Genomic DNA, 27,312 nt, shown 5'->3' with positions numbered 1-27,312 from the left:
CTCCCTGAGCTTTAGACTTTGAAAAGCAAGTGCCTGGAAGCAGTTCATCACATTAGGCACTGAGCTAGAGGCAGATGCACCAGTGGTGGTAAAAGCCACGTGCTGTTGTCTCTGGGTCAAGCAGCTCTGCTTCCCTACTATACAAAAGGGAAGCACCAAGGGCTAGTCATCACCGCACCCTCAGCAGGGAAGGGAGATTGCCCTGACCCAGTTTTTGCCTTGAGAAAAACCATCCACCTAAGACCATGTGGGGGCATCCTCTTATAATCCATCTTTATTTGTAAAAATCCACATATAAAATCTTCGGTTTCCTTTTACAAAAACAAAAAGGCACATAAAACTACTCAAACTCTCATCCCCATGGACTGATGGTCAGACACTCCCCCCACCCCAACCTCCTCCATTGCTTTCTCCTCCAGTCCATGTTTCTTCAGATTTCCTTTAGTTTCAGCTCACTCCTGCCCAAGCACAGTTCTGCGCTTGCAAAGATGAAGTACACACACAGGGGAGGTGGTGGAGAGGTGGCATGGGCTGTGCGTAGAATGGTTTACAGGCGCTTTTTAGTAGTAGGTCTCTTTTTCCACCCAACCTAAGAGAAAAGAAGGGAGAAAACAGAGTTAGTCCTAAAGCAGAGTAATTAGGAGGCTCATGAGAGGTCCCTTTAGGCTCTGCAGACTTGCAGTGTAGCACCTGAACTAGTAAGTGACCCATCACAATGGAAAAGTCTTGCCCAATTGCTGATGTGCTGAAGCTTTCAGGCCCTGTTCCGTCTGTCTAGAATTACCCAAAGCATTATCAGTCTTTTCCATCTATGTCAGTGCACTGGTACGTTCATATGCTGCACAAGAATGAAGGGAGAGGAACAACACGTCCTTAATTTGAACTAACTGCACTATTAGTGTTGAGGAAGGGAAAACACAGCACTGCACAGTGTCTGCACTAGGGGTCCCTGAGCACTGTCAGAGCTTCTACAGAGCTCAGCAGCCTGAGGAGGCAGGGAAGGAAACACACAATTAGCATCATGTTCTTACCACCAGGGTTGCGTCTGATGATGAGCTTTCTGATTTCATCATACAGGAATATGAGGAGGGAGTACGGGAAAGCACAGAACCACCAGGTTGGCCTGTTTGGGAGAGAAGACAGTAAGAATGCAGGCAGCAAAGATGCTCTGTGCCTAGCAGAGCTCTGACTTCATGGCACAGGAGTGCAGGAAGGCTGGCAGGTCCCTGCCTGCCAGTGCACCAGCAACCACAAAGCTGTGGTTCAGCTGAGAACCCTCCAAGCCAAGAATTACCACCAAGTTTTCTGCTGCAATAGGTTAATCCACTATTTGGCTATTAATTCCAACATGAGGTGCGTCACAGCACCTTTGTGCTTCTCTGTACCAGCACCTCCCTACCTATTAATCTAGCAGCATTTCCTCCAAGTACACATAACCTTTGTGCCCACAGCCCTGCTCACTTGACCTGCACTCGTTTCCCTTATGATTTACATGTGCTAACATCTAGCTGCTGCAGGCACTGGGCAAAGGGCAGCACTTCAGAACCAAATTCTAGATGACACTTCTGAATGGGACACAAGGTGTACCAGGATCTTTTTGCCATGAAAATTTCATGGCACAGAAGCTAGAGGGCCTGTTCATAGTTTGAAACTAAACCCTGTCATGAAATGTTGCAATACTGTTGAGCAATGCTTAAGATGTTGGCACCCTTCCCACTGTTACGAAAGCCGGTCATCTGCACTATGCAGCATCTTCCCAGAGACTCCGTTACTAGTACTATTTCTATGAGGGACAGAAAAAGGCACAAGACACCATCATCATCAGTTAGTAAAGAGTCACCTGGCCTGTGTTTTAGAGCAATTCAACTGTCTTTAGAGATGCAGTCCCCTACCCATAAAAATACCACCATGTAAGTATAACAGCAGCTGCACTAGAGCACAGTGGTACAACTGAGGTTGTGCTGCTTTAACTGGGGCACTGAACTGCAGGCTCCCTATAAACATTCCATAAGCAGTACAGAATATCAAACCCCTGGTGTGCCACACTACAGCAAAGGATCACTTGTACCCTCCAGCCTGAGCTCTTCTGGGTTAAAACTAGGTTTTCATGCTTCACAAGCTCATAACCACTTTTATCCATCTCCCCATCCAAGCACTGCTGTTCAGTGGTACTGCCTGCTGCACAAAAAGCATGATGAAACTTACTTGAGAGGGTACATCCTTAGAGCAACATCCATGCCAGGGCAGTAAGAGAGGAAGGCAGCCAGAGCAGTCTCCTCAAAGAGACCAAATATTAAGATCTTGTTCCTAGTAGAAACAGGAAAGCAGTCAGAGACAAAGTACTTTTCCAGCTGATATCCTAAAAAAACATCTAGTTTTTACATGGTAGTGAACAGAAATAGATATTCTGGTCTAGCCCAGAAATCCACCAGATGGGGAGTACCAGGCCATTAAAGCTGATGGCACAGCTGTTGCAAAGGTCTTCTATGCTCCAGAAAAAGATATTCCAGATCACAGCTAAGTCAGCAACTAACCAGCAGTAACTTTCACCACAAATCAGAAGGAGGCTGAGGTTCATGCCACCAGATCTCTTGATCCATCAGATGCTCAGCTGCCCCACAAGACTGTGTAATGGACCGTATCACTGTCCTTTGAGGTGGGCTAGCTCCCACAGACAATGCCAGAAGAAGTCATTTCACTTTGCCTCAACCATGGAAGGTATGGCAAGAAAGAGAGCCCCACTCCCTCTTTTACCCACTACCAAGGCACCAGATTGTTGAAGACTTATGCCAAAATGCCCAAACACTGCTGGGATGAAGAACCAGAATACTGTGTGCTGGAGAATACATCCTCCTTGGACAGCCTGACTTACTTCATTCCCTGCTGGAAGACGGAGTTTCTTCGGGTCTTACAAATGATCAAGTCTGCCCACTGCACAACCACAATGCTGACAAAGAAGGCTGTATGGCAAGTGAACTCCACTATTTTCCTCTGTTCGTAGGTCTAGGAAGCAAAGCGGAGAGCATTGGTTCAAACACACTGCCTTTGCTCTCTGGAACTTACACTAAGTTTAGCAGGCATTAGTATTTTGGCTCGCAGGCTCTAAGCTGTGCCTCAAAACTTACCCACTGCTGCCCGTAGCTGTCTTCCACATCATTAATCCATCGGTCATCCCACTGAACTCTGATCCCTAGCAAGCCATAAGGCCAGAACCCATTCTCTGCCATGATTACAAAATAGGTGAAGAAACCCCCAAGGGCCTGGATCATACCTGAACAGGTAAGAAAGGATAAGACTGATGAAGCTACTGTGCAGTGCAATTACAATGGAAAGCAGTCTCCATGAGACCCCAAACACCTCAAAAATTGCTCCTTGTGGGGCTCGGTCTCCCAGGCAACAGCTATACAAATAGCTCCTGCTAACATCAAACTCAGCTGCATCCCTCTTGCTGAGCAGCTTCTCCTCCCAACTTCGTACAGAGTTACTTCTGTTCTGCCCTGTACTGTGACGGCACAGTACTCAAGGACACAAGATAAAACACTCTTTGTATTCTCATTAAGCCTTGCCCACCCCCAACCCTTGCAAAATACAGTCAAGAAGGTTCCCAAGGTCTGCTGCAATTAAGCATGAGCTCCTGTCCTGCAAACTGGGCACGTCTCTGTAGCTGCCTTTAATCAAGGCTCCTAATACTGTGTGTTTAGGGATACGCTGGAGAGAATCCTTTACTTCTAATTAAACTAACAATGGGATCTATGTTCTTGCTGAACAAGTCTGAACCAGAGGAGAGCTGGTTGTCAGCCAGTTCCTTTACAGCACTATGCAATTAAACAACGTTACTGTGAAAGCGATTCAGTGGATCAAGCTGCGCAAGCCACCGCTATGTGGCATGGGGCAGAATCACAGCAAGTTCTTAACAGCCCAAGGTTCTGGCTCACATATCCCAAACCTCAACCCTACCAAGGTAGCTGGAACAATCACTGAGTTAGGGTGGTGTATAACCCCTGCTACCACCAGAGAAAACAGACCAGCTTACCAATCTGCCCATAGGCCATGCTGATCAGCCGCTCATTCACCAGCTTGTCTGTTTTGGGATTTCTAGGCTGCCTCTTCATGATGTCACTTTCTGCTTGCTCATATGCCAGGGAAATAGCAGGGACCTTTGGAGGTAGTAGGACTGCTGTTAGAACAGTTCCAATATCCACTGCATATAGCCTTCCCTGCACCATATGTTCCGTCTGAGAAACAGCACTGTCTGAAAACCATAGCTGTAGCATTCAGGAAGGCCTTCTCCTCCTCCCCATTCCCAGTTTGCCCTTACATGGAACTGAAGGGCCCTCAGTCCTCTCAGACTCAGAGAGCTAGAAGACAGGGAGTATCAAATGGTACTTATTTTAAATCAGAACACTAGAGAAAACTCTATTTAAGCATTTTCCTTCCACCTGGTTCTTTCTTTAGGGTACCCCAAGAACACCCACATTTCTTCTCAAGAGAAAAAGACAACATTCACCATGTCAGTGCCCAAGTCAATGCAGAGGATTGTGACTGTTCCCAGTGGAAGGGGTATGTTTGCAATGATGAAGATCAGGAACGGCGTGATTTCAGGAATGTTACTGGTCAGGGTGTAAGCAATAGACTTCTTCAGGTTATCAAAGATCAGACGCCCTGGGTCAAGGAAGAGACAACAACTAACATAACTCTTAGTTATCAGCAGAAGGCAGCCAAGTAGCACATGGGCAGCTTCAGTATTAACACTGAAAAGCAAAATGCTAGCGCAGCAACCTGAAGGGGTTCCCTGCATGTACAGGTGAGACTGTGCTCCATGCACAGCATCACCTATACAGAGTAACGATTCTGGGCACAGCAATCAGGGTTCACTGCACACAGCAGCAGGGTATTAAGCCCTGGGCTCTGAGGATCATTAAGAACCCCTGTAAGCACCCTCTGTTCTGCTCCTGTTTGAGAGCTATTGCTCCATCAGGGAGGGAAATGTGTCAGACTCAGCTGGCAAAGATGACTCTAGGCTCACGTGATAGGGAAAAGGACAAAGTAGCTTTGTTACTCAGCTGCTTCCTCCAGCTACCCATCTCAAAGGCTTGTGCTGGTCCCATGCAAAGGGAGAAGACTTCTGAAGGGAGGAGGAAAGCCCTCCTTGAAAACACTTGCTGTGGAGATAAGCTCAAAAAACATGAGAACCCTCCAGAAACCTCTGTTCCACAGGGCATCAGTAACACTGCTGGATTATGCCACTTTGCCACCACGTTATAAACTCACCTTCTTCAACCCCAGTGACAATGGAGGCAAAGTTATCATCCAGCAGAATCATGTCAGCAGCCTGCTTGGAGACATCTGAGCCAGAAATACCCATAGCAACACCAATGTCAGCCTTCTTCAGGGCTGGGGAATCATTCACACCATCACCTGTGACTGCTACAATGGCACCCTAACCACAAGGAGAGGGATAGAAAGACTGAAATGAAATCATCATGTAACATATTTCAGGCAGAAAAGCTTTCTCCTGTCTTTCAGGTGATGAAGCACAAAAAAAACTACTTCCACTTTGTTGGAAGACCTCAATTTCTCCTTGTCCTCCCTCACCCTTTTTCCCCATTCTGATCAGGCTTGGAGAGCAGCATGGTTAACAGAGATGCTGGACAATATATAAACATGTCAAATCCTCCTCTCCCAAGTGCCTCCAAAGCATTTAGGAATCAAATGTTCAACATTCTAGGATCAGAAGAAAGCCTCAGTACAAAATTAAGATACTTTCCTGAAAGACCCTTATGTATTGTAGAGCAGCCTGACATCAGCAGCTGGTGGCTGCTGACAGACTGAGATCTCAGTCTGGCCCTTTACCTGATAGCACTCAGAGGACTAAGTCCTGAGACATCAGAAGGCAGCACTGCTTAGGAGTTTTTTTATATATACACACATATACATACATATATATACATCTGGGAATTCTGCCATATGAAATCCTTGGACTCCCTCTCTTTACCTGGCGCTGGCAGCCTTCCACAATGATAAGCTTCTGCTGAGGAGATGTCCTGGCAAAGACAATTTCTGTATGATGAGTCAGGATGTCATCCAGTTGCTCACTACTCATGTCCTTCAAATCTGTGCCATGAACAACACAAGCTTTGGCATCCCTGCAATTAAGAGACAGTATGATGTTTTACTTCACAAGTTAAACTAAGTTTCTCATTAGCTGTATTTGCCTACTACAGCTTTTCAGTGCTCTAGGAAGAGACTGGTTCCTGCTGTGCTAAATACTAATCCAGGCAGGCTCTGCACATAAGTTTGATGATCCAAGTTTAAAAGGTACATGAGGAACACAAAGAAAAAGACAGTGCCAAGCAACAGACAAAGAGCCCCAGAGACTCATAGAGAGACTAATTCTCTGTATGGCTTTTTAAAATGAATCAAGGCACAGACTAGTTGTTTCCACAGCTCAGCCTCTCTGCAAGAGAAGAGTCCCTGGCTCAGGCTGTTGGCTTCCAACATCACAAGAGATGCTGTGGTCTTCTGCAGGCAATCCTTTTTGCAACAGACTGATGATCTACATGTGGCTCTTCACAGAGAGCTCACACTGTATTACTTCAGACTATTTCACACTCTTCAACAAAAGCATGCAGGGTTATATTTAGACTGGTTTGGTACCCTGCATGCTACGGCAAAATACCACCTCTCTAACCCAACATACCATCCCTTATAGGTCTAGAAGACTCTTCACACAGCTCATTACATCATTCGACTGGGAAATTCCTTCCCCACCCTTATAGCCAGCTGCTGACCTGCTCAGTCACACAGCCCAGTGACCCTCAGCCTGCACTGCTAGGTTGTGAAGTTACCCTTGAGAAGCAAGTAGAATTCAGCCACAATACTCATCTTCCGAAGCAATTTCATTCTACAGGGTGTCTATTCACAGTTCATAAACTACATGGCTACCCTCCAGGCCAAACACAGGCTGGGTCAAACTAAGCAATGCAGACAGCCCAGCCATTCTGCAAACAGCCTGCTTATGCCAAAGCACATTTTCTGAGGATGCCTCAGTTCTGCACTAGGCTAGGAGGGCTAACATTAACCCCTGTGAGGAAGGGATTCCATTTTCACGTTTATTCTGCTTGTAGCTACTGACTAGTGTCAATTACCCTGCCCAGTCCTAGTCCTGCTCCCTTTGACCACCTGCAATCAGACCCAGAAGAGAGTTTGAGAGCAAGAGGGACAGAACTGGGCTTTGAGTGATCAAGTTTAAGAGGCATTGCAACTCTTTTCTCTGAACAATATAAAACAGTTAAACAATTTACTTTCAGTAGCTCATTCAGTCTGGATTGTGACTATAAACAAATTCATTTTCTTTTTACCAGAGTTTTCCCATTACCTGTACGTTACCTCACCAAATAAGCTTGACTAAGTACATGTCTGATGGCAAAACTAAACCTACCCTCTACTGAAAGATCTGGAATCCCAGGAGGACACAATTTCAGGCCCTGCAGCATCATTGCTCAAAAAGTCCCAAAACAGCCAACCCCCTCCCCTGTGCCACTTTGGATACTTTTTCCTGTCTGCTACATTAGGCTAGTACATGGTGCTTGTGCCATGACATGAACCAGGCAGGGCAAATGCTCAGCTCAGGGGAAAAAGACTTCACTCAGCCAGTTGTTTCCTTCCCCCAGTGGAGGGACAGACCATCAGGACAGGCAGCTATGGGGCAGGGAAACAATGGAAGAAACTGCCAGCTTTCTGTACAGTCCTTACTTCTACCTACTTCCCATTTACAAGAGACATGCACACTTAGGACAGCCTTGTGCATTCTTCATATAACCTAACCCATGATACACACTGAAGAGCCACAACATGGTAGGCTAAGCAGATGCTAAGTTTTCATGTCTAGGGAGAGGTGCTGAGGCATTATCCAAGGCAAGCAGAGAGGAAATGCTTAATTCTTCAAACAGCTCTGGCCCTCCCCACCAGTCAGTACCTGGGGTTGACCTGGCTGACAGGAATGTTGAGTCGAGCAGCAATATCTTCTACGGTTTCATTGCCCTCAGAGATGATGCCAACACCCTTGGCAATGGCTTTGGCTGTGATGGGATGGTCTCCAGTAACCATGATAACCTGAAATGCAAATAGACTGCTGTGAAAGCCGTGCCTGTAATGCAGAGCAACACTGCTCAAAGGCAGGTCCCTTGAGATCAGAAAGGCCACGTGGCTTTTGTTCTACAAGTAAGCCTTGGCACAGAGCAAGCCTGAGGTACAGGTAGTGATCTGTTACCAGTATGCAGGGGATTGAGGTGGATGGAAGACAAAGAAAATTGTTAATTCCTAAGTCAGATTCAGTTCTATTTCCAGCCTGTGCTTCGCACTCTCATCTCAGTCAGTGCTAGGGGACATGCAGAACACACTCGAGCCAAATCACATGCTTGCTTTGGGACACCACGTCATCAGCACCTGTCAGTTTGGAGTCCAACTCTATTTTCAGTCCATTAACATACAATCATTTGTATTTAACTCAGAAATGAAGCCTCAATTAGTAGTAGTTAAATCCTGACCAATACTTCACTCACTCTACAGCAACACGGAGAGTAAGCAAAGCCATTTATATCCACAGGCATAGAGCAAAGTTATTGTCAACCCAGGAATAAACTACCTTGATCCCAGCACTTCTGCATTTGCCAACAGCATCTGGCACAGCAGCACGAGGAGGGTCAATCATAGACATCAGTCCTACAAAGCAGAGTTTGTCTACAGGGAAGTTCAGTTCGTCTGTGTCAAACTGGAAGCCTTCAGGGAACTGATCGTCAGGCAGAGCCAGGTGACAGAATCCTGTAACACATCAAATCCATGTTTACTCTGTTCCTACGCATCAGGAGGCAAAGAGAGCAAATGCTTATTGCTTCTGCAAACAGCTGCACAATAACAACAGGGGTACTGAGGCAGGAGTCACACTCATGTTCTGATAACTAATAGGTGTTGCTAGGTGCCCAGGCACAGCTTGGTTCACATGCAGTGGAGCAAATCCATGTGGCCCCATATGCTTTGCTTCATTTTGATCTAGGGGACTCAGCTGCTGGGCAAGATAAGACCCTGCAGGCTCCCTTTTAGATTAAAGGCTGAAGCAGAACTGTTCCTATACGCATTGAAGCGACCTTGACTGAACGCTATGGTTACACTGCGGGAACAGAGTACAACCCTCCAGTAAATCTATGGGGACTTTGCACAGGAGCACAAGGGACAGATCTTTTCAATTTAAGCTTGCATTTCCTTACCTAACACTCTCTCCCCAAGGCCTCCCAATTCAAGGTAGGCATTCTGAAAAGCATCTTTCATTTCCTCATCCAGTGGTTGCTCTTTGCCATGAATAAGAATGGTGCTGCAGCGATCCAAGATCCTCTCTGGAGCTCCCTTCATCACCAGCAAGTAACGGGATTCTGATGGGTTTGCATTTTTGTGGATAGACAGCTAGGGTGGAAGAAATAAAACTGGTGTTATAGACATGTACTGCAAAAGTCAAAAGTAATCTCCATCACTCAATGTGTTGCCCGTTACAGCAGCTCAGGACAGTTTGTGATATTCTGCTCTAGTTCCCATTTACCTGCACCTTAAATAGGTTCAACAACTAAGGAAAATTCCTATGTATTCTTTAACATTAACATATATAACCACAGATGTTGCAATGACTTTTTTTGTATCCAAGCTCTACCTTTTAAGGTTATTTTCAAGCAGTTCATTCCTACTCCAAGATTTGAGTTCTTCCATTCTCTGTGCACTACTGCTGCACAGGTTGGAAACATGTCTGGTCCTTTCTCAGCAGCTGACACCTTAGTGTCGAGGCAGCTCCAGAACCTCTTAACTGTATGGTCTACAAGCATGTAATGGCTAGACAAGATTTTAGTGCCAAAAAGTTTTGAGGCACACTGCATACAAATTTACATCAGTGCTTCACAAAGCAGCTCTCCCTTAAGTGCACATGCTTACCTGGTACTTGTTGGTAGAGTTAAATGGTATTTCCACCACTTTGGGATACCTATCTCTCATCTCCTTGACAGAACCACAGCACAACTCAATGCATTTTAGAAGTGCAGACTCAGAGGCATCTCCTGCCACTGCTCTCTGGGGAAAGAAACAACTGTCAATGCGTACATCCCAGCAGACTCACCACAGATGATCAGATATTTTTAAAGAAACATGTATTCATCTCAGGTGTATTCATCTCAGCTTCTACGTAACACAATATGAGAGTGAATAAATAATTCTATTACCTAGTGACAAATACTGCATTTCAGAATGCCAGGCCTCCTACTCTGAGACAGCAGCAGTCTTGTGGTGCCCAAAGGCAAGCAGCCCTTTAAAAGGGCAGAGAAAGTCAGATAACCAGATGCAGCCAGAGAAATAGAGCTGGAGGGTAAACTTTAACTATGTACATTCCTTGCAACGAAGAACAGCAAATGTGACATGAAGACTGATGACATGCATACAAACACTTGCATGTGCTCTCCCACCCTAACACAAGATCAGTTTAGTGAGCCTCTAGCAGGGAAGATTTAATCTGTCCCTATCTCTTGTCCCATTAGGTTGGCACTGATAGAGATTGTAGATGGGGGTTCTCAGCCCTTGAGATCTGTGTGTCCTGCTTGAGTTGTCTTTGCTGCATTTTAAACTAAGTATTTCTTGCCCTTCTGGTCTCTCCATCCAAGAGAATTTGTTTTTTTTGGGGGAGGGCGTTTTCTGGTTGGGTTTTGTTTTTGTGGGTTTTTTGTTTCCCCTCCTTCCTCCCTTTTCTTCCCATTTTTCTATTGCTTTTTGGTATCTAAAGGCTTTTCAAAGCTCCCCCCTCCCAAGTCTTCCTTAGATGGGAAGAACTCCAGCTCTTCATCTTAGGTCTAAAGAACATGATCTGAGGTTACAGTCAGAGGAGTGCTAGGGAAAAATAGTTTGTTCCATCATTTCTATTACCAGAGTACCAGAACACCCCTGGGAAGTTTACTAAGCAACGTGACTAGTATTTGACAGATAAGCACCATTCAGTTAATTTCAGCCCTGGCTGTGTCACAGTTCAGAAGCAGGAATGTGAACTGATGTTCTGCTGGCACTTGCACCAGTGCTGAACCAGCAAAGCTTAAAAAAAGTCAAGACTTGCCAGTGAGAACAGACTGGCTAAAGACAGTCTCTCATGACTGCTGCCCTCCCAGCTCTGGTGTCTACTACTATGAGCTCCCAGAACTGGATGTTTGCAGCTTTTAAGTGTACAAATGCCAGAGATAGAGACTGTTGGAACAGCCAGACACTGTGAAATGCCTAGGGAAGCTTTTTTGTCTTTCCTAGACCTGTCTGAAGCATCTGACCTCCCACACAGACTGTTAGTGGATGTCCAGAGTCTGCTGTGGGAAATGTATCCTCCCAGTCCCATCTCCTACAACAGTACCAAACTGCAATAAAGACTAAGAGTGGCAGATACCTCTACTTGCAGGTTCCTGTCACCCACAGGATGCAATCTCATTACCATTATGGGAGGGCAGTGGTAGGGAACAGGACTTATGTTTCTTTTAGGAACTCACCTTAAGAATTGGTATATTTTCCTGGTTGGCCTGAAACACAGCACGGTTGCAGAGACCCGCAATTCTGGACAAAGCACTCCAAGTAGCTGAGCTCTTGTCAAAGGAAGCACCTGAAAGCAAAAGAATGTCAAAAAGCACACCCCTCAAAAAATAAGCCTGAAATCCCACAGTTTTAAGAGCAAGAAGCCTTAGGAACACTTAGAGCCCATTAGCACACTATATCTCTTTCAAACCTCCTCCCTTCCCAGGTACTTGATGAGCAGTTGATCGTTTTAAGACCAGAGGGTGGAATGGCAACAGTGTAGAGAACACCTTTGCTTTCAAGTTTCCACTAACAGCAGCACCCAGCAGCACCCATGCTGACAAAGCCAAAGAATTTTGGACAGATAACATTCTTTCAGAAAGGCCTATTGAGAGCCTCCATGTTGCCTCACTTTATCCATCACCCAGGAACTGGAAGAAACAGCTCCCAAAGGAACAATCCTTAAAGAAAGATCCTGCTTTTCTCACACTGACCCTTAGGTTGGCTTCAAGGGAGATGAACTGAACAGCAAATTTGGTTGTACTGAACCGTTCTGGAGAGGTAAATACCTCTCTCAATTGCACAGGACACTGAGATTTCAGATTCTTATCAATACCTAGAAGAAACTTCCCGCAGAAGTCTTACATTCATTGCTACTGCTCTGCAAACACAACCAGGATGTTTTGGGAAAACCCTTGTTTAAGGGCAGCCATCTATTTCAACATGGGAAATTCCCCATCTACGTCCACGTCAATTTATTACCAGGGTCAACACCTCTGCTGTCCACACTTGCAGCAAGACTTAAGGTGGGGCAACTTCATCAGATATATTTTGGCAAAAATAATCAGCTACTCTGAAGTACAGAACAGCAAACATTTCTACACACAGGACAAACAAAGGACTGAACATTCAAGAGACTCAAATTCCAGTGGAGTAACTCTGAGCAAAAGCAGCCTATGTGGAGTTTAGGGATTAAACAGAACTGTGGAAAAATGCAAGCTTTCTCTGTGTCACCTTAAGTCTTTTAATCATTGTAGATCATACGTTTGAAATCCTTGCAGTGTGAACTTCACTTGGACTGGACAGCTAGAAACATGGGCTCTTAGAAGTACAGGTGTACAAGAAGCCCCAGGGAAACGCCTCAAGCACAAAGAGATGTTCTTACCACTCTGGTTCTCTGTAGTATCAGCCTCATGAATCTGATTGTCAAACCACATGTGTGCAACAGTCATACGGTTCTGTGTCAGGGTGCCTGTTTTGTCAGAGCAAATAGTGGATGTGGAGCCCAGGGTTTCCACAGCCTCCAGGTTCTTCACCAAGCAGTTCTTACGAGCCATCCGCTTGGCTGTTAGTGTCAAACATACCTGGAGACAAGGAAGAAGACAGGTTAGATGTGACTGTGCTACCCAACCCACTGTGGGCAGGGAATGATAAACTGCTTATGGGCCTGCAGCAATTCCCTAATTCCATGCTCACCCTGCCAGTGCAAAATAAACATCAGCATTTAGGCCTAGCTGCTAGGCTTAAATGACATTTTCCAGAAGGACTCACAAGGATTTAGTTTCCATCTTTTCAGGGCATTCGGAAGCAAATAACATGCCCTGGAGTAACATTTTAGTTAAAGTTGCAGCTCCCTAATCATAGGAATTCTCAAAATAGATGGAGGGAGACCACATATGAGAAGGCCCAAAATAGCTTTAGTGATAGGGCTGCAACTTACTGGTGTAAGAAATGAGCAGCCCCAGTTACCCTTTCTTGCCAGAGGCTCTTATCTGGTTCTAGCTCCCAACTGTTCATTCCCTACTTCAGTTGCTGCTCTGTTTCCTCAGGCTGCATGGAAGCCTCCAGCCCTGTCAACCTCCTCCACAGCTGAGCACACCTAGATATTCTCACTATGGTCTCTCACACTATGTCTTTGGGAAACCAAATTTACAAGAACCTCTGCCAGACCCCAGATCAAGAGCTGAGGCTAGAGCAAAGCTTGCAGGATGCTCCACCAGCCCTTCAGCGTTGGAGGGGCTGGTGTGCATGTGGGTGTAGACACAGTTGTAACAGGAAAGCCCCTTTTTGCACAGAAAAGACAAGTCCAGAACTACCAGTCTTGCTCATTTCAGTTCTACAAAGCCAAGCCTCTGTGCAGGTCTAGCTTAGGGACCCATCTTTGTTAGATAAAGAGCTGCAGAACTTGACATTGATTGAGGCAGCTAGTCTGAATACATCGAGTTCAGAAAGCCCAACACTACACACTCACCACAAAGTACCTTCTATTAGTTTAGTGTTTACCTCTGAATGCACACTGAGCATAAAGCACTCCACCTCCTCATAAGCCATATATGTAACTCATTCAAGCTTTTTTTCTCAGCTTCACTCACCGTGACAGTTGCAAGCAGCCCCTCAGGGACATTGGCAACAATGATCCCAATGAGGAAGATCACAGCTTCCAGCCATGTGTACTCGAGGATGAGTGAAAGAATGAAGAAAGAGACACCCAAAAACACAGCCACTCCAGTGATGAGGTGGATAAAGTGCTCAATCTCCATGGCAATTGGAGTTTTGCCCCCTTCCAGTCCAGAAGCCAGACTGGCAATACGGCCCATCACAGTGCGATCCCCAGTGCTAATGACAATACCACGGGCAGTGCCTAGACAAAAGAGAGGTGTTAGAAAACAAAAACCCTTCCCAAAACACACTAAACTGAATTTGTTCAGCCTGTCCTAGAGTTTAGCAAGCTTTGCCCAAGATTCTGCAGGTAGGCGTTACAGCAGCCAAAGTCTCCCACTGCAGCATTTCTTAATCTCTAGCAGAACGAGAAATACGTGGAAGTGAGTGCTGCACAGGATTCTCATATGACTGGTCGAGCTGTAAGCTCTCTCCCTTCCATGCCAGAAAATCAAGTGCCAATTGCAGGGAATTAGAAGATATCTTCAAGTAGATGATATCCTCTTCCCTCCTTTAGGAGAGGGCCCATTTTCTCTCCCCAAGGCTTTTGAGAAAGATTAAGAATATCCTTCAGTTTGGCTGGGTTGTTTTTGTATTGTTGGTTTGGTTTTTTTCTTTGAGGGTTAGTGTCCTGGGTTCAGCTGTAGCAGTTATTTTTCTCCTTCCTAGGAGCTGGTGCAGTGCTGTGTTTTCAATTTCAGCCTGAGAACAATGCTGATAACACACCAATGTTTTAGTTGTTGCTCAGTAGCGCTTGCCCCATCAAGGGCTTTTCAGTCTCATGCTCTGCCAATGAGGAGGAGGCACGGGAAGCCAGTGGGGAGCAGAGACAGGACAACTGACCCAAACTAGCCAAATTGGTATTCCATAGCACAGCGCGTCATGCCCAGTATAGAAACTGGAGTGAGTCACCCAGAAGGCCCAGATCGCTGCTCAGGTTGGGCTGGGTATTGGTCAGCAGGTGGTGAGCAATTGTACTGGGCACCACTTGTGTTTCTTGGGATTTTTCCCCCCTTCCATTTTTAGTTTTGTATTCTCTCCCCTTGTTATTTCCTTTATCATTATTATTATTAGCAGTAGTAGTAGTTTTGTATTATGCTTTAGTCATTGGACTATTATCTCAACCCATGGGGTTTACACTCTTTCAGTTCTTCCCCCCATCCCTCTGGGGAGCAGGAAGGGGAAAAGTGGGGGTTTAAACCAAGACAGGTCAAAAAAAAGCAGAAAACAGTCTGCTGGTGAGAATCTGTCAGGAGATGACACAATAGGAGTCCTCTCCTGACAGAACTCTGCACCATCACTGAACAGTCACAGCTTGACACCCTGTGGAAATGGAAAAGATGCTCTGGGCTTCGGCACAAAGACTGCTTACCATCATACTCAGCTGCAACGGGAAGTTCTGCCAGGGATGTTTGAATTTCCTACTTTCTACAGCAGCTATAGTATTCCTTACAGCTCTACTTAACCATTGTGCTTTGTATTACATTATCCATCATAAGATATCATTATTGCACTTTAATGCTGCTGTAGTAAGGCAGTCATGCTCAAAAACACACTACATAGCTGTGTGTGTCTGAGCAGAAAAGAACAGTGCTGTGGAGTCTTCTTGGGCCATTAAACATTATTGCAGTTGGAATAGACAAAACCTTTGCTAGGAACTTCCAGCCTGCTCCTGCATGGTAGGAGCATGCTACCAACTGAACTCAGACCATCTGCATTGCTTATCTTTGCAGTTCAATCACTAGCATTGTTGACACTTCAAAGAAAGTAGGACAGTCACATACCTTCCACACAGTTGGTGGAAAAGAAGGCAATATTCCTAGTCTCCAGTGGGTTTTCATGGGAAAAGTCTGGAGACCTGGTCTGAGGTTCTGATTCACCAGTGAGTGAGGAGTTATCCACCTACATGGAAGGGAATACTTTGTCATACACAAGCAGGCTGATGATTTCAGCAATGCAAGCAAGTAAAATACTAGTCACTCTCCCCCCTTCTCTTCCACTCCATCACCCACTGATAGCATAGGAGACATTCTTTGAAACCAGAACAATTCATCATCCTTCTTAATGAAGCTTTCAGAGTCTGTCACTGCTGTACCTTGCAACCATGTGCAGATATGATCCGAAGGTCAGCTGGGATTCTGTCTCCTCCTTTTACCTCCACTAGATCTCCAACTACAACACCTTCAGCATTTATGCTCATCTTCTCACCATTTCTGACTACAAGAGCTTGCTGAAAGACAGTGAAGAAACAACCTATGTCAAACAAAACTCTTAAGAAGGGGATCAAAAGATGAGTATCTTAAAATAGTTCTGCTATGGCTCTAAGAGGTTTCTACTTGTAGCAAGACATTTATCTCCAATATGCATGTTACTTAAGGAAAACAGCTATTTTTGTTTTCTTGATATTAAAGTCCCTTGTTGCCAAGGTGACAATAAGATAGTTATGATACAGACTGTTTGTGAAGGAATCTGAGTTTTAGTACTTATCACACCAGTTAATGAACTCCCCAGACAATAGATAAAGTGTCCTATGAATGTTAGTAAGCTGGTGGAACCCAAGAGTACCCTGGCATATTAGAGTTGTTACTTAGAGCATAAAGAGGAAGGAGTTTCACAGACCCTTCAAAATTAAGAGCTAGTAACCCACACTAATAGCCAGGCGTTTTGCAGCTGAAGTCAACATTTAAAACAGTTAATAACCTTGAGCACACTACAGCTTGGCAGATCTCAAAGAAATGAGGTATTCCATACCTGAGGCACCATGTTCTTGAAGGACTCCATAATCTTGGAACTTTTTGCTTCTTGGTAATAAGAGAAACAGCCAGTAATGATAACCACAGCTGCCAACACAACACCTAGGTACAGCTACAAGGAACAGCGAAAGTGAGTCAGAGGATGATCTGCCTGAGAGACAGTTTGTCCAGATAAATGGTATTCGGCTTGGTATTTGAGTGCCCCATTAGAAAGCATGGAGGTACTTGCAGTCTCTGTACATTTTGTACACAAAGGCTGTCCACAAGCTAGTGTTAACACAACACAGAGGAAGCTGGCTGTTCATTTCATTATGTGGAAGCATTCCAAGGCATGTTAAGCTCACACACTGAATTTCCCCTGGTTATGGGAAAAGCTTCTGGACTGAATGCTTAAAGGAAGTTAATCTGCTTTGAGCCAAAGAGGCTGCTGAGCATGCCTTTGAGGTAAACCAGACATTTTTACTTACATTATCATTGTTGGGCTCTTCCTCCATCACACTTTGTATGCCGTAAGCCAGAAAACAGAGGATAGCACCAATCCACAACAGGAGTGAGAATCCTCCAAAGAGCTGCCGACAGAACTTTACCCATTCCGGAGTAGTGGGTGGGGGTGTGAGGGCATTTGGGCCATCACGAGCCAAAATCTCAGCTGCACGTGCAGAAGTTAAACCCTACAAGAAAGGTTCCCTTTATAAGGATCATGGCAAGACCAACTGGGGAAAGTAGCTCCGAGTTTGTTCCTGTTCTACCACAGCAACAAGGAGATGCTAAGAGGTAATGGAGATCTCCACAAAAGCCAGGGCTCTGCAACACAAGTGCAGGAGCAATTCTCTTCAAGAAGAGGAGCTACAGTATGTTGAATTCTGCTGGAGGAGCCATAGCACTACAAACACTGAAGAAGGGCAGGACAAGAAGGCTACAGCCGCAGACCTTGAGATCTGAGGAACAGCCCATTCTATGAAATTATGGAACAAGTGAAAGCTGGGGGCCATAAAGATGATGACACTTCGGATTAGCTTTCCAGGAAGTTCAGCTTTCAGAAGCCAAGGTCTTTGACAGAAATAAGCAAATCTGATGTTATAAAGAGCAGGCTTGTTGCTATACATGACCATGCAAAAAAAAAAAAATGCATTAGCAAAGCAAACAACAGCCAAGGTGCAAAGCCACTGCAGTACTTTTGTACCGGACTTTGAGGCTAGTTAGGCCATTTGCACATCTCTTACTACAAAAGGGTAATATTTTAACTGCTACTAGCCACCATTAAGTCTGTAGGTATGTGCTAGCTCACTAGACTACATCTGCAACTGAACAAACATTTGCCTACAAACTCCTCAGGAAAAAAGCCCAACATAAATCCAAAAAATCAACTTGACCTTGGAATAATTCAAATAAAGTCACTAAATTATTGCAGCCAGGTTCTACAGTGGGAGGATGAAGAGAATTATTTGTGAGCTCAACAGTTCTCCTAAAGCCTGGGAAACTCAACTGGAGGAGGGGAGATTAAACAAAAAAATGCAGACCACCCAGATCTCCCTTTGTGAAGTGCTCTGAACTGAGACTGCTCCTTTTCAGATCAGGGAAGGACGGAGGGAAAATAAAGTCTACCTACCCGACTCAAGTCTGTTCCATATTTACGATGAAGTTCATCAAGGCTCAGTTTGTGATCATCCTGAAAGATAAGAAAATGGCTGGGGTTAGGGGGAGAAGAGATCACAGTCCCTGCAGGTTGATAAGCAAGAACTCAGCAATTCCACACTCCACCCCAGGTTTCCCATTTGTAACAGTCTGATGAGAGAGCAGGACCCTAACACATCTTCTCTGTGAAGAGAATCTCTATCTCATTCTGCAACTCAAAGCGGTCCCATCGTAAGCATCCTTGTGGTTATTTGGGAATGACATGATGGCTTTTCAAACAAACTGACTATATCTCAGTGCTGCCTTTATACTCCCAGAAGATTCTGTGAAGCCTCAGTGGGTTTTGTTGGTTTTTCTTTGGTTTAGGCTTTCTTTCTGGTGGAGTTTTTGTTTGGTTGGGTTGTTTTTTTGGATTGGGGGCAGGAAGGAAAGGAGTTGGGGGGGAAAGTCAGAATGTACAGAATATTAACGCTGTAGTTTCACACATTTTTAAGTAATGCTGCCAGCTTAAGCAGTGTTTCTTCTCACAAAGAGGCTCCTTTTCACAGTTGGATCATGTTGGTGCAGAGCAGTGCCTCACTGAAGAGGTTCTACTAGAGGGAGCAGACGCTTTAAGTTGGCATTGCTACTGGGCACAATCGCACCTCCAAGCAAGCTTTAGATTTCTCTTTCCCTAAAAGACCCTAAGAGAGGGTCCAAAAACATGAAAGTCCAGAATCAAAACCACAGCACAGAAACAAAACCTGCATCATCTTTCAAGGAGATCATATCTAAGCTGGATGACACTCACAGACAGATGTACAGCATCATCCAACATTCACAGATGGGGACGGGAGACTCCTAACAGCCTCAAACATGATTAGAAGGAATAATACCGAGGTCTAAGCAGAGGCCAGCAGTAAATGGAGCTGTACAGACTCCAATCAGCTGGAATGAAAACAGCAGTCTTACTCACATGACAGCACAATAAAGCCTGCACCACTGCTATCCAGACAGTGCTTGCCTGGGTAAGGAAATGCAGCTAGACTGTGCTATGGGTAACAAGGCAAGCAGAGACTTGGGTTCTGTGTCAAGTGCCTTTTGAGGAGTGATGTTTCAGGGCCTACTATGTACCTGTCTTGATGCTAAAACATTTGCAGCATGACTGGCTTGGAGACAGCAGGGACAAGAAGGGATATCAGTGCTTTCAGTCACACCATGTTATCGGCACACCAGTCACATTAGGCACAGGGCTTTGGGGGAAGTGAACATTCTTAAAGCTGCTCTTTCCATGCCCTACACTCTTACCATTGAGACTTCCTTTTTAAGCTCATCCATGTCCCTCTCCTTCTTCCCCTTTTTCTTCGAGCCATGCTCTGACGTAGCAGTGGGCTCATACTTGTCTCTTCCAGCCTGAAAGAGAAGACAATACCATTAGAAACAGCCTCTACAGCAGTACCACTAACCATACACACAATACTGACAGGCAGACAAAACTATTATGGATTATTAAAGTTGTCTATAGCTAGACTTTACTAAAGCCTTTGACACTGTTTCTCACAGCATCCTCCTGGAGAAACAGGTGCTTAAACTCTTCAGTGGGTAAAAAAATGGTTAAACAGCCAAGTCCAAAGAGTGGTGGTGAATAGAGTTAAACCCAGTTGGCGGTTGGTCACAAGTGATGCTCCCCAGGGCTCAGTATTACTGATGATCCAGATGAGGGGACTGAGCATACACTCAGTACTGGTGAGGCCTGCACCTCAAATACTGGGTTCAGTTCTGGGCCCTTCACTACAGGAGAGACACTGAGGTGCTGAAGCGGGGCCAGAGAAGGACAATGGAGCTGGTGAAGGGTCTGGAGCACAAGTGTGATGAGGAAGGGCTGAGGGACCTGGGAGGTTTAGGCTGGAAAAGAGAAAGCTCAGGGGGGACCTTATTGCTTTCTACAACTGCCTGAAAGGAGAATGGAGCCAAGAGGTGGCTGATCTCTTCTCCCATGTAACAAGTGACAGGACAAGAGAAACTGCCCCAAATTACACCAGGGGAGGTTTAGACTGAAGATCAGGAAAAACTTCTTAGCCAAAAGAGTTGTCAAGTCCCAGGGCAGTGGTGGAGTCACCATCCCTGGAGATATGCAAGAGACATGTAGATGTGGCCCTTAATGACATGGTTTAATGGTGGACTGGGCAGCGCTGGGGTAATGGTTGGACTCTATGGTCTTAAAGGTCTTTTCCAACCTAAAGAATTCTATGACTCCATGAAAGATAAGCCACTTCAATAAATAAAAGAAAAAAACCCCACAAGCTAGTGAGCAGACAAGTCTGCTGAACAGCATCCCTGACAGATTAAACCCAGACATTGTGCAAGTACAGCAGGGAAGAAAGCAAGCTACATGCTATTCAGTCAGTCTTTATGCACAAGCCCCAGCTCAAGCTGAAGGAGCAGAAGAAACCAAGACTCGGGTGCACAAGTACGTTCCCTTCAAGGCTTTAACTCTTCCCCCCCTCTCAATCTTCCACATCCTCTAGCAGGTTGCAGCCTATCAACTGAAGATAAATAAAAAGTGGTATGTCCGATGGCTCGAATCTGGGGGATCAGTTCCAACACTTTCTTTTTCAGTTTGGCACTCTAGCTGGCTGGTTACACAACAGAAATCTGCTTTCAATTTATGGCAGTTTGACCATTGAGAATGGCATACAAAGCCATAGTACACTTCTGCAAATCCAGCCTGGGCTCAATCTTGCTTACTCTTCACAGAGCAGATGATTTGCTTAAAGCTTCTTTATTCAGATGGATTTTCATTCACTCCTGTTGTGGTTAATTCTGCGTGAAATCACGCAGAGAGTTAGATCTTGTAATGATGGGGTAAACAAGCACCTAAGGACAAACTGTGACATAGCACATATAAACATCACTTAAAAGATGAAAAAGTACAGAATTACAGGCAGAAATAACCCTGAACTGCAAGACACCCTAAACTGAACACCCTGGAAGGTACCAAAACCAGGCACCACCACAGCCTTGCAGTGCAGTTCCCTCATCAAGTACTCCATACATTTCCAGCCTCTTGCAAGCCTCCAATGGCAACTTTTCCCTTCCATTCTGTGTGGGACCTACCACATCCCTGCCAAGTTTAACATGATGAGATTTTCACCCAATGAGCTCCGCAAGAAGTCTTTTGAGATCAAACAGCAGTTAGTGGCACCAGAGTCAAACTGTTAACACGATTAAGGACAGGTTTCAAAGGCATCGCCTTGCTTGATCTCTGCATGAGCACCTCAAATCACAAACTGGATTCCTGAGCTATCTGGACACAGAAACCGTTGTTAGGATGCAAGAACTGTCCTGTTGAGCAGCAAACATGGGAAAGCTTTATTATTTACTCCAAGAGAAGTAGAAACCAAAACCACAAGTGACACTAAAGGGAAAACAGAAGAAAAAAAAAACAAAACCCCACGACTTTTCTAAAAACAGCTGTCAGTTACATCAGGAAGAGGATTTTTATTGTTCTGAGAAAGTTCTGTGCACACCACTGCAGCCACAGTCCTACATTTCACATGCACAGAAGCCCTCTCTTGCCCTGTTCAGTAAAAGCAGGCTTGGCATCCCCTGCAGCCTTGCATACAGCTATAGAGCTGTGCAATGGAACAAGTTCTGAATAAGTGGAGCTGAGAAGTTTGCCTCCTCTCATCCAGGAAAAGGACACAGAACTACAGACTGTCAGCATTCCTTACATTCTCTTTCCTGCACCAAAACTCCCATTTCACTTCATTAAAAAAAGAAGTGAAAGCCAGAGAACTTAAATCATCAGGATACTTGCATGCCAGCATCACAAAAATTTGCCATGGGGCAAGTCAAAAACAGTTACCATGAGGCATTTCTCTCATTCAGTCTCCAAAGGAAACAACTCCTGATTTCTGCTAGAGCTCTAGCAGACAAGTCCAAACACAGTCCTGCATGTAATACATGCTTCTTGACTACTGCACGAGGCAATAAATGATTTCTAACGAAAGTGAAGGAGCCGATGCCTTGAGTAACAGTCCATCACCTTCAGTTTCACCCCCTTCCCCCAAGAAAAGCTTGGCAAGCTCTTCCTGGTGACCAAAAAGCCTCCTGGTTCTTTGAAACTTACCCAGCTTACAGGCTGGCAGGCATTTAGATCGTTCAGCTACAGAGACAAATGACAAGTGGGTAAGCATGAAAAGGTTCACCGCTCTTGTTTAAGCATGATTTGCTTAAAAAAAAATAAATAAAAAAAAACCAAACTCGAGCAAAACCCCCAGCGATCAGCTGCAGCCTGGACAGAAAGCAGAGTTACTTGTTTCTTTAAGCACCCAAGTAATTGAGCCTTAATGGAATCCATCTTCTGGAGCTCAGAGTTCCTCCCTTCTGTTGCTTTAGTACTGCATCTCACCCTTACACAAAACGTAAGTCAGTAGCATTGGTTGCAGCTCTTGCCATACAATCATTTCACACAAAGTATGAAACTTCCTGCTTCATCATTCAGATCTGAACTTGACACATCCCTCAAAGTCCTGCCCCTTTTCTGTGCCTTCAGGCCCTTTGTGTCTCTTCTAGCAAGATGAGCCCAACCGTTCAACAAAAGGCTAGTGCTGGCTGGGCTGCCAGGGGAGGAGGGGGTCATCCCACCCCTCACCACTGTAGGATTTCCCTGCCCTCTCCCTCCTTTTCCTGCCATACAATGTGAAGAAGGTTTACGGTACTCCAGACCCACATCTTGCTGAGAAATAATCACATGGCCTGAATACAAAGGAAGGCCTGTCTCATCAGAAATGTCACCCCTGTTACTTGACTTGGCCTAGGAACTCTGACTCATCAAATGCCACAGAAAAAACATAGCTTTGGGGTGCTTCCCCCCCCCCCCCCGGGGTTAACCACTACATTTGTACATACCAGTGTAAGAAGTTTCGTACAGCTCCTGGAAAATCCTATTATCTGTCCGATACACCTTATGCTTTTCCACTCTGGACTAATTGAGCCATTGGTGGCTGATGTTCTCATCAACAAGGTCTGATTGACCAGGAAACCATTTGCACCAGGGAGGGGTGCAAATCAGCCTCAGAAGTACACTATTCTAACATCACCTAATCTAAGAAGAAACGTCAAGCAAGAGCCAAAACAAATTACACCGTCTCTGGAGGCCTGGTCTGTTCTAGTACTTAAGTCATTATAAACTGTGCAGAGAAAACAGAAAAGTTACTGTCCTGCTGCCTCATGAGACAGTCTTCAGTAAATATATTAACCAGATGAGTCATGATACGGACTATGCCTACTGGATTGGAAATACCACTCTGTGACCCTATATAATCCTAGCAAGGGATGTGAATACCTTCTCTGGATCCTTCTTACTCCCTCCCAAGAGCTGCATTCAATCTCCTATCTTTAATCAGAAGTCTAATCAACTGCATCAACTGACCAGCATCTAGGCCAGTACAAAGCAGCTTTTACTCAACAGCTAGTAATTGCTCATTGTGCACACAGTGCCACTTCTCAAATTATGGAAGGACAAATTTACCTCCCAACACAAGGTATCTAAACCTTGCAAGTGCTTTCATCATTAGGATAAAACCAGGAGCATCCACACACCTTAAGTCTTCTCTGGATATTAGGACAAACATCTCTACTTCTCACAGAAGCTGCCTGAAGACCCAGCTGCAGAGCCTGCTTTCCAAATGCCACCAAACTGTGCAGCTGAGCAGCCCTTCCTGGCTTTTCAATGCTGTGCCAGCTACAGAGTGTCATCTCCCACACTTCTTTGCCTGGAACATTAGTACACCTTTCCATAGAACTAGACATCTGTAGGGGTTGTCAAACACATGAAGATGAGTGGCCTGGACACAGTTCTCTATAGGAGCTGGTGACTTCAGTTTCCCCTTGCAAAGGCCTGGGTGAAGCACAAGCTTCTGCACTTTTCAGCAGGTCAGGATCCCACCAGGTTGTGTGATAATCCACGGGGACAGACCACTTGCTAGAAACCCTTCATCCCATTACACCACACTTAGCAAAAAACATGGGCTGACTAGGCCCAAGGTTTTCCTTAGCAAATGCATATCCTCTAGCCATAGCGATACAAAGTTGGAATGAGAAAGGTGGTGGAAGAGTAATTTATTCAGATTTCTTAACTGCACCAGATAAGCACTTCTTTGATGAGTAACATTTCTCCTCAGTTGGTCCATTATGCAATAATCCTTCCCTAGTTTCTGACAGGCAAAAACCTTAACTGGGGTTCAAGCATTAGCAGTGAAACCCAGAGGCAACTCAAAGCACCCGCTAACGACTATGGCTATGCCTGTGCAGCCAGGGAGATGGAGTAAAACACACTGCTGCCTGCAGACAGCTTCCAGGCAGCCCTGAGCCGAAATGAAATCCCGTCTGCTTTCCTCCACTACACACACCCCCTTGGATAATCTGCTTTTTGGGCTGAACAACATAGCTGGGCAGCTCACAGCCCTCCCCCTGTCCCGTTACCATTTAAAGTAAAACAGACACCCCGCTCGGCTTCTCCTCACAGGCTCAGAGGCAAGGAACTTGTTCTCTCACACTCAACGCTCCTACTTTCTCTTCCAGCCCGGGCTCCCGCAGAAGGGAGGTTTTCTTTCCAGGCACCCCAACTCTGAGCAGACACATGCTGTACAGGGTTGCAGCTACACACTGCCTTTTTCACAAGCCTTGCTCTCTCACATCTCCATTTTTCAGGGGGTCCCCAATTACCCACATGCATTCTCACTGCTAAATCTTGTGACTTGCTGTAAGAAAGCCTGAGGTAGCTGTACACTGTGGAATTATTCCTCTTGCTGGCACTTTAGTTTCAGGCCAAATGCTGCTTTATTATCCATGCAACCTACAAAAGCTGAAATGGAAGAGACACAGCTAACAGTCTTCTGGATCAGAAGCCATTTGTATCTCCTATTAGTGCAGCCAAAGCAATGCAAAACCCCCAAAACCTTCTGCACTGCACTTATACATACACATGTAACTCCAAGGCTTCTTTGACAATTTAGTGCATCCAGAAGACTGCTGCACCACCAAATCCTCCCTCGGTGTTTTATCTTTTAGACGACCTCTTACTGTGCACACTACCTGTTGCCCACCAGACTGAACTACATCACGCTGGGCTGCCAGGCATCAAAAGAACTTCACTGAGGAAAAAAAATACACACAAACACATCCCCAAAGCCCACCCCACTCCCTCCTCACAATCCTCACAATTCCCTTTTCCAAGTAACTGTCCCTTCAGCCATGTTCTTGCAGGTCCCCTACTATTCTGGCAGTTATGTCAACATTGCCGCCTGCTGTACCACCTCGATGAGGACAATGCAAAGCCAAGCCAATGTTTGAACAGTGCTTGGGAAGCACAGAACACCTGCAGGCAGGGATGAGGCTGCCACCTCTGCATCTCAAGGCCCTGCGTGGTTCACCCTCTCCTGGAGGAGCGGAAAAATCTGGGAATTTTCCAGGAATGAGTCTAAACCAAAAGTAAACAAAAGTCTATACCCTCCAACTATACAGGATACACAGGGAAGTGTTTGAGTGGAGGGGAAAAAGCAAACATCCAAACAGTAAAATCCAGAAACTGGTCTTTACTTTCTGAAAACAAAATAAAACTGGAGCAACCCAAGAGATGTTTCTGCTCCACACACAGGCGCTTGATCACAACATCCAACTTCAGAAAGTCTTCACTCCTGTGTTCAACAGCCTTCACGTTCACTTTTCAGTAGTTAAAAGGTACGATCTGAATTAAGAACTCTTCCTTGCGGGCTACGAGATAGAAACAACGCTGGTACAGGGCAGAAACCATGGCATGGCCTTCTGCGAGGCTTTTACCACCCCTATTAACAGTATAGGCACAGTAAAGTCAGGGGCGACCGCCACCCTCCTACCACCATCACCCCCTCACTGCTACCAAGAGGAAAATTAACCCTAATAATCTTGACAACTCTCCTTCCCCCCCGGGCCCTCCCGTCTCAACAAGTCTAAAGTACTTAGGGAGACAAGGGAGCAGCCGTTCTCGGCTCCAAAAGGGCATCAGATAACACCAGCCCCGGGGGCTACGGGCCCCACATGGCGGGGAGGCTAGAGGCCTCTCTGAGGGAGACCTCGGCGATGGGGAAGGCGGCGGGTTTGAACCGGCACCCCCCCCACAATACACACACATCCCCACCCGGGCTCACCGGCACCGGGCCCCCTCCGCGGCCATGTCTGCAACAAGGCCCGCCGTGCGCGCCTCCCGCCCCGCCCGTTACTTCCTCTCCCGGAGGCGGCGGGCGGGCTGGCGGCCGCCGGGGCGCGTTGCTCGGGGGCAGCAGCACCGGCGACGCCCTCTAACGGCTGTTACCGTTTACCAGCCCGCCCCGGCCACGACGTGGCCTCCCCCTCACCCCCCCTTTCCCCGACACAGACAAAGCGGAGCCGCGCCCGCCGCAGCCGGAGGGCAACGGGGAACGGCCATGGTCCGGCTCCTTGAATTTCCCACTCCCGGCCGTGCGCTTCCCCCCCAGCCCCGCCGCTCACCCCTCTGCCCATGGTGCCGGGCAACGGCGTGCGGGTCAAGCGACTGCGGGCGAGGAGCGGGGCTCAGCGGCGGCGCCACGTGTCCCGGCCGGCGGCAGGTGCGGAACAATAGCAGCACCCCGGCCGCCGCTCGTTTTCTTCTTCTCCTTGTTTCTCCTCCTCGGCTCCTCTCTTCGCCTCTCTCCCTGCCCGGCTCGCTCCTCTCTGTGGCCGCAGCCACCCACAGCTCCAAGAGCCGCCGGCTTCCCGCCGCATAAAGAACCCCCTCCACACCGCCCCGCCCCGCTCCGGTCCGCCCCTCCGAGGCGGCCGGGAGGGGACGGGACGGGACCAGAGTGGCGGAGGGGGCGGAGAGCCGGGGCTGTGGGCGGGTATGGTGCCCGCGGGCCCGTCACCG

The 27,312-nt window shown here is 46.3% G+C and overlaps 1 protein-coding gene across 1 annotated transcript; it reads right to left on the bottom strand.

Annotated features, from left to right (window-relative positions):
* Window positions 1-248: 248 nt before the first annotated feature.
* Window positions 249-27,312, bottom strand: ATP1A1 (ATPase Na+/K+ transporting subunit alpha 1). The gene is made up of 23 exons (XM_061454039.1): window positions 26,916-27,312; window positions 19,692-19,796; window positions 18,379-18,438; window positions 17,237-17,440; window positions 16,768-16,881; window positions 16,112-16,246; window positions 15,801-15,918; window positions 13,950-14,218; window positions 12,743-12,941; window positions 11,556-11,665; window positions 9,976-10,110; window positions 9,267-9,459; window positions 8,648-8,823; window positions 7,979-8,115; window positions 5,996-6,146; window positions 5,272-5,440; window positions 4,508-4,662; window positions 4,034-4,157; window positions 3,126-3,271; window positions 2,873-3,003; window positions 2,206-2,307; window positions 1,032-1,123; window positions 249-589 (listed from the first exon to the last, which is right to left on the bottom strand). Exons 1-23 carry the CDS (start codon window positions 26,925-26,927, stop codon window positions 561-563), a joined length of 3,066 nt encoding a protein of 1,021 aa, XP_061310023.1. The 5' UTR covers window positions 26,928-27,312; the 3' UTR covers window positions 249-560.

The sequence above is a fragment of the Pezoporus flaviventris genome, unplaced genomic scaffold, assembly GCF_033815535.1.
Source record: "Pezoporus flaviventris isolate CSIRO_AGI_PZ_B2104156 unplaced genomic scaffold, CSIRO_AGI_Pfla_v1 ptg000015l, whole genome shotgun sequence".
NCBI classification, from domain to species: domain Eukaryota; kingdom Metazoa; phylum Chordata; class Aves; order Psittaciformes; family Psittacidae; genus Pezoporus; species Pezoporus flaviventris.
Note: the sequence above shows the minus strand (reverse complement) of the source record. Positions and strands in the feature narration are given on the sequence as shown.